Source organism: Punica granatum, chromosome 2 (assembly GCF_007655135.1).
Source record: "Punica granatum isolate Tunisia-2019 chromosome 2, ASM765513v2, whole genome shotgun sequence".
Lineage (NCBI taxonomy): Eukaryota > Viridiplantae > Streptophyta > Magnoliopsida > Myrtales > Lythraceae > Punica > Punica granatum.
The window spans coordinates 3,028,097-3,040,876 of NC_045128.1; the positions used below are offsets into that span (position 1 = coordinate 3,028,097).

At 38.6% G+C, this 12,780-nt stretch overlaps 2 protein-coding genes across 3 annotated transcripts; one reads left to right on the forward strand and one right to left on the reverse strand.

Moving 5' to 3' along the window:
- The first annotated feature begins 6,649 nt into the window (after positions 1 to 6,649).
- Positions 6,650 to 10,148, forward strand: LOC116196195 (ACT domain-containing protein ACR6). 2 transcript variants are annotated; one of them, XM_031525798.1, is made up of 8 exons: positions 6,650 to 6,781; positions 6,906 to 6,957; positions 7,776 to 7,821; positions 7,907 to 8,021; positions 8,112 to 8,179; positions 8,440 to 9,051; positions 9,128 to 9,232; positions 9,335 to 10,148. In XM_031525798.1, the coding sequence occupies exons 2-8, from the start codon at positions 6,911 to 6,913 to the stop codon at positions 9,668 to 9,670; spliced, it is 1,329 nt and encodes a 442-aa protein (XP_031381658.1). In that variant the 5' UTR covers positions 6,650 to 6,781; positions 6,906 to 6,910; the 3' UTR covers positions 9,671 to 10,148. The 2 variants fall into 2 exon arrangements, with proteins under 2 accessions (XP_031381658.1, XP_031381659.1); XM_031525799.1 differs by lacking the exons at positions 6,650 to 6,781; positions 6,906 to 6,957 and adding an exon at positions 7,100 to 7,564.
- A 91-nt stretch (positions 10,149 to 10,239) lies between these two features.
- LOC116196197 (60S ribosomal protein L7a-1-like) lies at positions 10,240 to 12,374 on the reverse strand. Its single transcript, XM_031525800.1, has 7 exons — positions 12,233 to 12,374; positions 12,089 to 12,136; positions 11,593 to 11,794; positions 11,088 to 11,263; positions 10,865 to 10,993; positions 10,675 to 10,767; positions 10,240 to 10,575 (listed from the first exon to the last, which is right to left on the reverse strand). Exons 1-7 carry the CDS (start codon positions 12,233 to 12,235, stop codon positions 10,444 to 10,446), a joined length of 783 nt encoding a protein of 260 aa, XP_031381660.1. The 5' UTR covers positions 12,236 to 12,374; the 3' UTR covers positions 10,240 to 10,443.
- Between the last annotated feature and the right edge of the window lie 406 nt (positions 12,375 to 12,780).

Below are 12,780 nucleotides of genomic sequence, written 5' to 3' on the forward strand. Positions count from 1 at the left end.
AATCTTATTTCATTTTGGTTTTTCCGAACCTTTCGGATTCTTCCCTGAAGGGCTTAAGATGCATTTGGATTTTCCCGCCTCAATTTTCTGATAATTAATTACAAAAGTAGCTTTTCTAAAGAATAATTTTATGTTGTTAAAGTATAGGTGACATAAGCCACATGCTTTAATTTTCTTTTTGACTGACAGAACGAGAGAGAGATGAGAATGAGATATTGTAAGATTTTCTTATGATCAATGATTCTTAAAGCGATCCGAATTTATCAAGAATAAGGTCATGTCAACACCCGAACAAGGATTAAGGTCTCAGTCAATGAATCAAGAATATTTTATCATCTCGATAAATACGTAAAATCTATATATAATCGAGATCTAGTGGATAATCCACCAAATCTATTAGCTGATCCAACATCCAACGTCCTGCCTAACTAATAGAGATGCCAATCAACTTCAAGTTAAGAGGTTCTTCTGTGAAGAGCTCAGATGTATACATATATCGATGTGGTGGACGATGCCCCGTGCCGATGATTCGCCTTTCTGTCACATTAGGTACCGATCTCTATCATAATATTCCAACATGTGTTCAGATACAATTAGACGGTTTGCACAGCTCAGCTGGTCACCCTCAAGCCCTGTTCGATCAAAGGGGTCCTGGAAGCATATGATAAGATCGAGCGGGTCAATATCCGCGACAAGCTTATCTTCGTGCTGGTTTGTTTGAAACCAGACATCGAGATGACATACAATGCAAACCTTGATTTGAACCTGCTCAACTACATACATATATTCGTGTAACCAAATTTTAATCTCCGCGTGAGAACGTATTAATTATAAGCAAGTAGAGAAATAATAAAACAAGGCCAAATAAATAAATAAGAAAACTCCACCGAAAAAAATAATATAAGAAAACAAAAGGCAAAGCTCGACACGATGACGGGAGACTAAAGAGTCAAAATCGTGCCAAAACATTACTCCAAATTGATGATTGATTAAAGCAAATATATATATATACACCCTGCCGCCTTTGGAAAATATTGTATTCTTTTATTGAGCAATAATTAGGTTGAAATTAATTAAATAATTTGGAAGGCCAAAATAAGCAAAATATCAATCAATCAATCAATCAATTCTATTATTAAAATGATAATCATTAACCCCACCTGCCAAAGTCTTCGACCCAAAATTGACATGGCAATTTAGATATTTCCAATGGAATAATATCGCTTATATATATATATGTGTGTGTATATATAGATATATATAGACCATCAACCAATTGATTAGTGTCCATTAATTTGGAAGAAGCCATCTTTCCAATTGGCCAATACAATTGCACCGCACAATTGTTCCAATAGTAGTTTGAAGGCACAGTGGCCTTAACCAATTTTCTGCACCGTTATAATGTTCCAGTCGAACTTTAAAACTTCAACGGAACTATAATCATACTGATCTATATCCAACTGAAAAGTTTAAAGTTATTAGCTAGATATATCAAATTTATGCAACTATATAATTTTTTTTCTTAATCAATTTTCTAAAGTGAGAAAAATTTCTGCTCACGGAGGATTTTGCTTGCATTTCTAGCTCGACTTAGTCATTTCGCACGCAATATTGAATATTTCTATGTCAAATATAAACGGGCGTTTGATTTTGGAGTGGAGTTACAGTTATACTTCGCTCCATCAAATGGAGATAAAATAGTTGAAGTAATTTATTACTAAAAAATTAATCGTAATAATAATTAATAAAAAATATGTGAGAGAATTTATTATATTGAATGAAAAGATAAAGAAGTAATGAATAATTTGAGAATTTAATATTAAAAAAATAATTATTATAATGAGTAAGAGAAAGTATATGAGAGAATTTATTATTAAATCGAAAAAAAAGGATAAAAATATAATGATAATGTTGTTGAATATATGAAAGAATAGGATGAAGTGGAGTAAAGTAAAATTTTAATTTTGAAATCAAACAAAACCGTTACAATACTTTTTCTTCGTTGAAATTAATCATGATTAGAAAAAGGAAAAAATCGATACGTATTTCATTATAACTAAAAATATACTATTGACCCTTTTATAGTAACTCTTAGGGTTAATTGACTTTCAAACTTAGAATATGTGAAAATATTTTCACATCTTCGTATTGGTGGGCTTGTAATGATGTGTTATATCGATCTAATTGAATGCTCCAATTATAATTATTTGAAAATATAAATAACAACACGACAAAGAAATCTGGTGCAATAGTATCGTCATCTATGGACCTTATGTTTGATTCTCACCGTTGTGATTTCTTACCCCCTATATTTTGCTGTCCAATTTATCATCTTCTAGTTCTACGGGTCGGTCTCACGGGTTAGGTTTTGTAATAATAATAATAAAAAAGTCTAATAATAATAATATTACACACAATAAATTGTAATTGAGAAGATCCTTATCGGCTAAGGTGGGTCCCACAAGCGCGCAGATCTTCGGTAAACACGATCTAAGGCCCATACAGCATCTTCACTTTTTCCTCTGTATCTATCTGTATCCATAGATATATATACACACACACATATATATATATATATATTTTCGGTGCAAAGGGGGTATCCATAGATATATTACACGGTCACAGCTAATCAGGGCCCACCCCACTTGGCAATTGGAACGACGCTCCATTGGATGACCGCCACGTGTCGATCCTCCGCCGTAGCTACAAAGGCCGAGGTGGAGCGGGAGCTGCGGGTCATTCACCTGGCGGCTTATCAGATCCCCGTAGTTAATAATGGTGCAATTATTACAGTGGAGTGGGAAAGATCCTGTCCGGAGTGCAACTTTTGGTCTCGCACAAAGATCCACTTGTTGGATTCCTTCAATTTATGACGCAACTATTTCCACAGCTGGGCAAAATCCTATTGTGCCATCGGGGTTAAGGTCCCCCGGACCGTTCGATTAAGCGAGAGAGAAAGAAAGAGGGGGATGATCCAGCGATTTTTTAGGGGAGGCCATACGTAATCCCTTGAGATTGGAGAAAATTCTCGCGTGCTTGGAAAAATTTGTTCTATTATGAAATCTCATCCAAGCTTTTTAACCCTAAAAAAGGCAAACTTGTCTCTTTCAAATCATCTTGAAACCGGCACTGAAAAGTTAAATCTAAATTATCAGAATGAATGAGCAATTCGATCCCTGAGATTGAAGTGTTATATCAATTGGATCCCTGACTTCTTATTTAGTCCCTTAAATTTAAAAGTTACATCAATTGAATGCTTGACACATCAATTAGGTCCCTCAGTTTGCATAGACACATCAACTCAGTGTTTGAGTTTATAAATTTGCATCAATTTGGTTCTCTGTCACGTTAGATAGGTTCTTTTTTTATTGAAAATACATAAATAGATTATTTTTGATACATCAATTAGGTCCTTCCGTTATGATGATGTTAAGTGATGACCATATTACACCATTTAGGCTCTCCCTGACGAGGTCGCCGGAGGGAAAGAGAGGGAGGAGCTCCAAGACCCTCCGGCAACCTCGCCCCGGGGGGAAGTCGCCGTGGGGGGAGCTCCCACCAAAGTCCCCCCCCCCCCCTTTTTTTTTTTTCTTTTTACAAATGAATGACTTAAATGATGTAACATGATCCTCACTAAACGCCGCCATAATGGAAGAACCTAATTGATATATCAAAAAGAATCTCTTTATGTATTTCGGTAAAAAAAGACCTATCCGATGTGACATATGACCAAATTGATGCAAATTTATAAATTCAAGCAGTAAATTGATATGTCTTTGCATATTGAAGGACCTAATTGATGTGTCAATAATCCTATTAATGTAACTTTCAAATTTAATGGGCTAAATTGATGTAAAAATAAATGTTGGAAGCCAATTGACGTAACACCCCGATCTCAGGGACTCAATTGATGTAACACCCAAATATGAGGGACCGAATTGCCTAATTCACTCAAATGATTATAGTAATCTAAGAACAGGAGATCTCACTGAAATAGTGTTACCCAAAGGTGGTTAACTCGTTGGATTTATTGGTCAGTCAACGTTACACCCATCATTTGTTAATAATATGCTTCTGGGTTGACAATCGGTAATCCTTCATTAATTTCAGTTCGCTGAGGTTGAACTAAAGATTAAGAAATAACTATAATTTACGTCTTAACTGTTCTTTTGCGCAAATTTACATCTTAATAAGGGTTTTTCTAATCTATACCCTAAAGGAACATGATAAAATGTAACAAATGAATTGAATTTTTTCTTACAGAGAATAAAAAAGAATTGATTTTTTTTTAAAAATTAGAACAAGATAATTAGCTAAATTATACCAAGTCAATGCATGCATTGACTTCATCTATTAAATTTATAGCCATATTCATGGTAAGATTTGTAATTTATCCAGCACGCTAGGGATTATAGGTTAGACAATTCCTTAAAAAAAAAAAGGGTCTTACAGAATACTCTGGAATCAATACGTATATCGAGCAATAAATCATTCCTCAGCCTAATAATGTTAATAGTTAACACTTTAGAGCACTTGAAACTTAATATTTCATCATATTCATGTATTGTAACACACATTCGAATCTCCAAGTACTTCGGCTATATTGTTTATCGAATAATAAATTATGGGTTAATTTAATTATCACTATTTTGAAGCATTGTTGCTGTTTCTTAATTGTTGTCGCCGTCCTTTGGTATACATATGAGAAGCTACAAACTTTCTTATATGTATGCTCAAGTACGGCTATTAAGAGTAAAAGACGGCCAACTTTGACTCTTTCTTTTTCTAGTAAAAGACAAAAAGACAACAATTGGAGATGTCGTTATTATCGCCTACAAATTAGAGAGCATTTTGACTCTTTCCTTTTCCCTGGTCACAGATGCAGACTAATTAATTTTAATTCACTCGTTATTTTTCTAACACATAAATTTAAAGGATAAATATCAAGATAAATAGATTCTGTACTATTAGACAAAATCGGCCTTCAGTTCACATAATAAATTCCACGTTCATGCCTCACCTATCACTCTTTTCTAATCACTATTAGAATAGTTTTCCTGATTACAAACGACTTAGGAAGATTAGGTTCCCTCGATCGTGTGGCCATTATTCCACCGGAAATGAGACGTCTTTTTAACCTTAAGAATATGTTCAAGTAGCTGTTTGGAGAATTTCGCATGAGTGATCATCTAAAACATAAAAATATAAAATTAAAAAAAAAGAATTGAAACGATCTTAGGTTCACTTACCATTAATTTTTCTTCGAAATGATATCACAACTCTGGTTCGACAAAATAAGACAATAAAATATGAGTTTAAATTGTACAAAACATTTAGCTCAATGACGTATATAATTCGAAATGAACCGTCTCACAACCGTCCATTACTCTTAAATTTTGTGAACGCACGTAAACTATTAGAAAGTTTACTAGCACGCACGTCTAATAACGATTAAAGGGAATAAAGGAAGGAACTGATTAATTATTTTTCAAGACTAGAGGATGTTCACAGCATATCGACCGAGGCAATTCTAGTTCAGGCGTAGAGCTTGCTCCTGCTATTTTGAGCTGCTGAGATCAAAAAAATAAAAATAAAAAACCTGAGCAAAAGTGCGGCGGAGAAAGAAACAGTTAAAAACCATTTAAAAACGTGCGGGAAAGGAGGTGGGGCCGGTGGACTAATTGCCGCCAAATTTACCGACAAATCCTCGACCCCCGGACTGTCGATCACGTGGCCGTGCCACGTTTCTCCCCGGCTCACGTGCGCCTGCAAACCACCTCGGCACTTGCCGCGTACGGACGGACCCATCGTTAATTTTCCCACGGCATTTTTTCTTTTCTTTTTCTTATTTTCGAATTCCTGAAAATTTTCCCGCGTGTGTTCAGTTAACTGCATAAGTAACCAAAATAATAAGAATAATAATAAATAAGCAGAAAATAGCTGCCGATGTATTAATTAGAATGTGTTTGGTATTATAGTCGAGTTGAGTTTTGATTTTAATTGGTTTGTAATTATTGTGTTGTTGAATTATGAGAAAAAGTAAAAAAAAGTAATAAATAGTTGAGATATAGTAATAATTAAGTAATGATTGTATTATTGTGGAAAAAGTAATGAATAGTTGATGGAATTTAGTATTAAAAATTGAATTGAATGGTTAAATTTTTTTTTAAAAGAAAAAGGTAATAATTGTGTTGTTGAATTGAAGATAAGTGAAGTTGAGTTGAGTTAAAAAAATTTCTAAATCCAAACAAACCCTTATGGACATGTTTGGTTTTAGAGTTTTCTTTTTTTAACTTTATTCTATTTAACTTCATATATCTTCAATTTAACAATATAATTATTTTTTTTTCATTTTTCTTCAATTTTTTAAACTATTTAATTCAATTTTTAATACTAAATTCTCTCAACTATTCATTATTTTTTTCACAATTCAATAATACAATTATTACTTTCTCTCAACTATTCATTACTATTTCTCATAATTCAACAATACAATCATTACTACTCCAAATAAATATAATTATTTATTATTGGAGTGGAGTAGAGTTCATTCCGAAACAAAGCCCAAATTTTTTTTAATAATTATTACATAAAATCAAGTTAAATTAAATTGTAATCCAGCGAAAAAACGAAACGCAAGCTTACTTTTTATGGCACCTTGTGGTCCTTCCTCCTTCGCCTCTCTCTCTCTCTCTCTCTCTCTCCCCTGTTCATTGGATATTGGAGGAGGGAGGCGCCATTGCTACACCACAGCCAGCAAAAAAATATATTTCCCTTTCTGGTAGTCCTTCCTTATCAATTTTCCTTTGGATCTTTGTCACCTCTCTGGTCCGAGTTCTTGAGTTGTTGTTTGCCCAATTTCACTCTCCTCTCTCTCTCTCTCTCTCTCTCTCTCTCTCTCACAGAAGAAATGGATGATGAGTTTGCCAAGCTTATCAGGAGGATGAACCCACCTAGGTCTCTCTCTCTCTCTCTCTCTGCTTGTGGTGAATTGCAGAAATTGATGGATTTGGGCATAAGTATAAAATTGATTGTTGTATGAGTTTTTTTTTTTTTTGGGGGGGGGGGGGGTTTCAGTTTTTTGAGATTAGGATGCTCTGTTCTGTGGAAACCTTAGATGTAGAAGAGGTTGTGTCTTTGTTTCAATTCTGGGAATTCTCAAGGCTCTCCAGAATTTCATTGTTTCCATCTTCTTGAATAATTCTGCATCAGATTGATGAGAAAAGGTCTGAACATTCTCTATTTCGAGTTATTTTCGCCCCGGGGAGGTCGAGGTCCATTGAGCTGCTGAGAAATTCCCTTGGAATTGTACAAGTGGGATGTGATCTCATTGTATGGCTGAGTCATAGAAGACTACTATTGGCAGTGGAATCTACCTTTGTTATCTTTTTCCTTTTGGTATTTTCCAACTTTTTCGAACAGAACAAATCGGCATCTAATCTTTATCCGGAATCGGAATCTGCTTTTGGAGCAATAATAAACAATGATTGTGAAACGGGCAATTATGTCTCGAATTCGCGGCTCAATCTGTCCCTGCTTAGTTTTGCTCCGAGCTCAATCCCCGGTTTAGTTCCAGCACTGTATTGATTGATCTTACCATTCATGTTTTAAATCGAACTTACAAAGTCTCATAGTACAAAATCGGTAGTGTTCTTGGTTGTGTTGTCTAATTTGTTATATCCTATGGAATCATACGCTCGAATTTGTTCGCTCGTTTTTTTGGTGCTTTTACTGAGATTTGATTTATTAATCTAGTTCTTGCTTGGTGACTGCAGGGTCGTCATTGACAACAAAACTTGTGAAGATGCTACCGTTATCCAGGTAGATTAGTTGTTTACTCTCGTTTGAACTCTATGATGTGCCGATTATGCGTTAAATCAATCTTAGCCCATGCTTTTCTCTTCAGGTCGATAGTTTAAACAAGCACGGGATTCTCCTCGAAGTGGTGCAGGTGCTCACGGATATGAATCTCGTGATAACAAAGGCGTACATATCGTCTGATGGTGGATGGTTCATGGACGGTAAATGGACTACTGACGACTCCGCTAACAATCCCAAAAGGATTCCTGGTGGTTCTACTTTCTGACTGCTTTCCTGTACAATGTTTTCAGTGTTCAATGTGGTCGACCAGGACGGGAAGAAAATCAGGGACAAGGAAGTGATGGATAATGTTAAGAGGGTAAGTCGTCTGAATGCCATTTTGCCCATTTGGGTCTCGCCTTGCTCGCAAGTTCGGAAATTTTTATGTTTTCGGTTTCAGGGAAGCTGTTTTCTCCCATCACAAATGAATCTGAATTCCCCTTCTCTTAATTGCCTTGTAAAACATGCACGAGTCTTCATAATTCTACTGAAAAGTACGTAATATATGTGCTCGTTGATAGCTCCTTGGACATCCGAACACGAACTTATGTGTTCTGTTCCCCCTTTTCTTCTTTGCAGAGAATCGAAAACAGTGCGAGCTTAGCTCCATCACGGAGGGGGTCTGTGGGGGTGATGCACTCTGAGGAGCAGACCTCCATCGAACTCACAGGCACTGACAGGCCTGGCCTGCTTTCTGAGGTGTGTGCAGTCCTCTCGACCCTTGACTGCAACGTCACAAATGCCGAGATATGGACCCACAACTACCGGGCTGCCGCGGTGGTTCATGTCACGGATGACCTAACAGGTTCCGCCATCAAGGACCCAAAGCGCCTTGTCACAATAAAGAAGAAGCTCTGTAACATCCTCAAGGTAAATGATGACCTTAAGACCGCGAAAACCATCGTCTCCCCTACCGGGGCAATGAACCGGGGGAGGAGGCTGCATCAGATTATGTTTGCAGACAGAGACTATGAGAGGGTTGAGAGTGATAATGTCACGGAAAGGGACCACGGCGGGGGCTTAAGACCTGATGTCAGTATCATGGACTGCAGTGACAGGGATTACACGATCGTGATGATGAGGTCGACTGATCGGCCGAAGCTGCTTTTTGATATAGTGTGCACGCTCACAGATATGCAGTACGTAGTTTTCCATGGAGTCGTTTACACTGGGGGAAAGGAAGCTTACCAGGTAACTTAAAACGGGTGAATGAATAACTCGGGCAAAGCTAACTAAAATACTGACGGTTCTTGTGCTACTTTCGCAGGAATTCTATATTCGTCATGTTGATGGTCTCCCTATAGGCTCTGAAGCCGAAAGAGAACGCATCATACAGTGTCTCGAAGCGGCGATCGAGAGGAGGGCATCGGAGGTACTGCGAATCCTTCATCACAACAGTTCCGTTCATGAGAACATCCCCGGCTAGACCAGTAAAAATTGCATTGCAGTCTTCACTAAGGAAATTTGTCTGCAGGGTTTGGAGTTAGAACTGTGCACGGAGGACAGGTTAGGTCTCCTCGCCGACATCACGAGGATATTCCGGGAGAACAGCCTCTGCATTAAGAAGGCCGAGATCTCGACCAAAGGTGGGAAGGCCAAGGACACGTTTTACGTGACTGATGCCTCAGGCAACCCAGTCGATCCAAGAATCATCGACTCGGTGAGGAGACAGATCGGGCTAACTGAACTCCAGATCAAACAGAATCAGAACCTGCCGCCGGAACCCCCAGAGACGACTGTGCAGTACCTCTTCAGCTACTTCTTCAAGCCCCGGGCGTGTCAGAACAAACTGATCAGGTCCTACTCTTGAAGATGGAATACGTACAGAATCGACCGAACTGAGGGTGTCCTACTCATGAATCTCTTCGGCCACGTCTTCAAGTCCCCCCGACGAGTCAGAACAAACTGATCAGGTCCTACTCTTGAAGCTGGAATATGTACAGAATCGATGGGACTGGTCATGTCCTACTCACGAAGCTGGAACATGTACAGAAACAACAGATCGGCTTTAGCTAAGGCGTGATTCGTGAATATTCGCCTTAGATGTATATATAACTACACTGCAGGGAAGATCAATGGTGGTTTAATGTGCATAAAATACTACTGTGTAGGCTCATAAGTGTACAGTTTTGATACTTAGCTCAGCATTGTGGCATTGTACAGTCAATTTAGATAATCGGAAAAACAGAAGTTAGCATCAAATGCTGTCTTTCGATTAGGTTGTTCTGCAGATATTGTCAGACGGGGGCATGAAAGCAAAGTAACATCCCCAATGTGTTTTTCTCGTAGACATTCTTTATTCATTATGGCATTTGAACCTCAATGCTGGGAAATGATCGATTCATTCAAATCCTAATCCTTAGATCCTCAACACAAGGATTTCAAGTTCAAAAGATGATGTCACAGATGAAAGGCAATCGTAGGTTCACAGAATGATGTCACGCAATGCTTAAAATTGTCAAAAATGAACAAAATTTCTGGAATAATTTCAAATAAAATCATCTCTGAAAACAAAAAACAAAACTCAGCCTTGGAGATTTCTAAATAAAAACGAGGTGGGTACTATATGGGAGACAAGGAGGCCTAGCTCATCCTCTGGGCAGCTTCCTTGGCAAGAACCTTCTCCTTAGCCTTGGTCTTCGCCTGCGATTTCGAACCCATGATTCCGCCGCCCCACTTCTTCCTGTACTCGTCGTACTTGTCGTTGAAGTTCGCCTAGTGGTGAGAAAAGAACATGTAGATTATAAATTTTGATGGACCAACAATAACCTATATTGACTGGAGCAAGGAATAATCTATGGATGCTGAGTTTACCTTGATGGCCTCAAGGATCCTGCTGAATTCCATCTTGTCTTCGTTCTTCACTGTCGTCAAGCAGAGAACTGAGGCAGTTTTCTTGTGGACGATCTGTAAACCAGTAGGCAAAAGTGAATGGACCAAGCGAGTAAAACCAACACAGTTGCTTCTTCAGATTACGGATGGAGAGAAGTGAAAGTATTATTACTGTTCCAAGACGTGCTTTTCCCTTCACGATGCAGTAAGGGATTTCCATTTTCCTGCACAGGGCAGGAAGCCAGACGACCAATTCGATCGGATCCACATCATGAGCGATGACTACCAATTGTGCCTTGTTCTGCAAGGGGATTACTTTGTCAGCGGTAAGAGAGAAACAAGAAAAATAAGATCACTAACAAACACATACACATGAAAGATAAGATAAGACAGACCTGCTCAATAAGGTAGGTGACATGGTTAAGACCATATTTCACAACAATCGGCTTCTTAGCGTCAAGTCCTGTTGATTTCCCTTCTGCCTCAGCCTTGGCCTTAGCCATGAGCCGTTCCTTCTTGGCTGCTTTGTCCTCAGGCCTGTACTTGAGGAGCATCTTGAACAGGTTGGTCGCTGCACAGTGAATCAACAAGGAAAAAAAAAAAGAGCTGAACTTTATGAAGTACTAAAGGGACAAACTGATGTAATGACCCCAAGACCAAACATAAACAGAAAAGCTCAATCCCGACAACTACTGGCGCCTTAAATAACAACAATAGGTTTCCCATCAGAACTTCTAATAGCTTCAAGTGATGAATGATAGTGTAGAGAGCAGTGGATGTCATGTTTTGGGCTCCAATTAAATCTATTCCAGAAGACATTAAAGTGAAGACGGAAAATAAGTAGAGCATGTAACCATCAAAACATGATGTACAATATGAAGCAGCTGTGGGACAACGTACCCAAATTCTTGTCAAGGGTCTTTGTGAACTGGTTCAAAGTCGGGGGAACCTTCAACCTTTGCTTGAGGATCCTCCTCTTCCTCTGAATCTGTACAGTCTTCGGGAACTTGACGAATCTGGTCAAGTCCCTCTTCGGAGGCAGGGCTCCTCCAATGCCAAACTGCTTCGGCCTCTTCTCAAACAAAGGATTCGTCACCTTCTCCTAAACACAAGCCCAATACCAAGCGCATTTAGAAACCATATGGTAAAAAGCAATTACAGGATCCCAAACATCCGCAAAATAATGACAAAATCCCACATTTCCACATCGCAACATCGAAATCCAACATCTGCACAAAGCCCCATCTAAAACGAGCAAACTTAAAATTAAGCATATGGCATTCAATCATAGTCCAATCAAAGCTTGAAGTAGCAAAGCAAGTGACAAGCACTTCGACCAGACGAATCCTAAAACGACCAAAAGCATGAGGGTACGAGAAAACAGCGGCGGCGGTACCTGCTTCTTCTTAGCTGCAGCGGGAGCTTTTACACCTCTCTTGGGAGCCTTCAAACCAAAAAATGGAAAAGCATATCAGAATCAAACCACTCGCAGCTAAAGCTACACAATCGACTGACGGAGATAGAGGTAAGAGAGACTCACCATTGGAGCAGCGCAAAATGTTCGGAAGGTTCGGCTTCAGCTCGGACTCGGTGGAGTTGCCTGCTGCAGCAATGGCGGAAACCCTAGCGTGCAGCCTTATATGTGTACGTAGGCAGAAGGAGGACGACGGCGTCCCGATAGTCTAAAATGGGCCTAGCCCAAATGTATTGGGCCCCTCATGCCTTCGTTGGGCTGGACTGCCTTTAAGTCCTAATGGGCCACTCGTGAAGAGTTTTTCCCTGCAATTAGTTTTTCATTTTCTCTTTTCACTTGATAATTATTTTTATTGGTAGGGTATATATTAAAACCTTTTTTTTTTTGGCTGAGTAGGCTATGTTAAACTTCATTGTTGAAAAATTGATCGCCAACGCGACAAACCTAAACTCGAGACTCGCTAGACCCAATTTAGATGGCTTGCATGGACCGACCGTGAGAGCAAAGGATTGGATTTAAAACCTAAAACACCACGAACTCGATCAAACTATATTTCTTGGTTAATAGTAATCTATCTGTCTATTTGTTATACTAAATGAAAGTTACCGAACCCT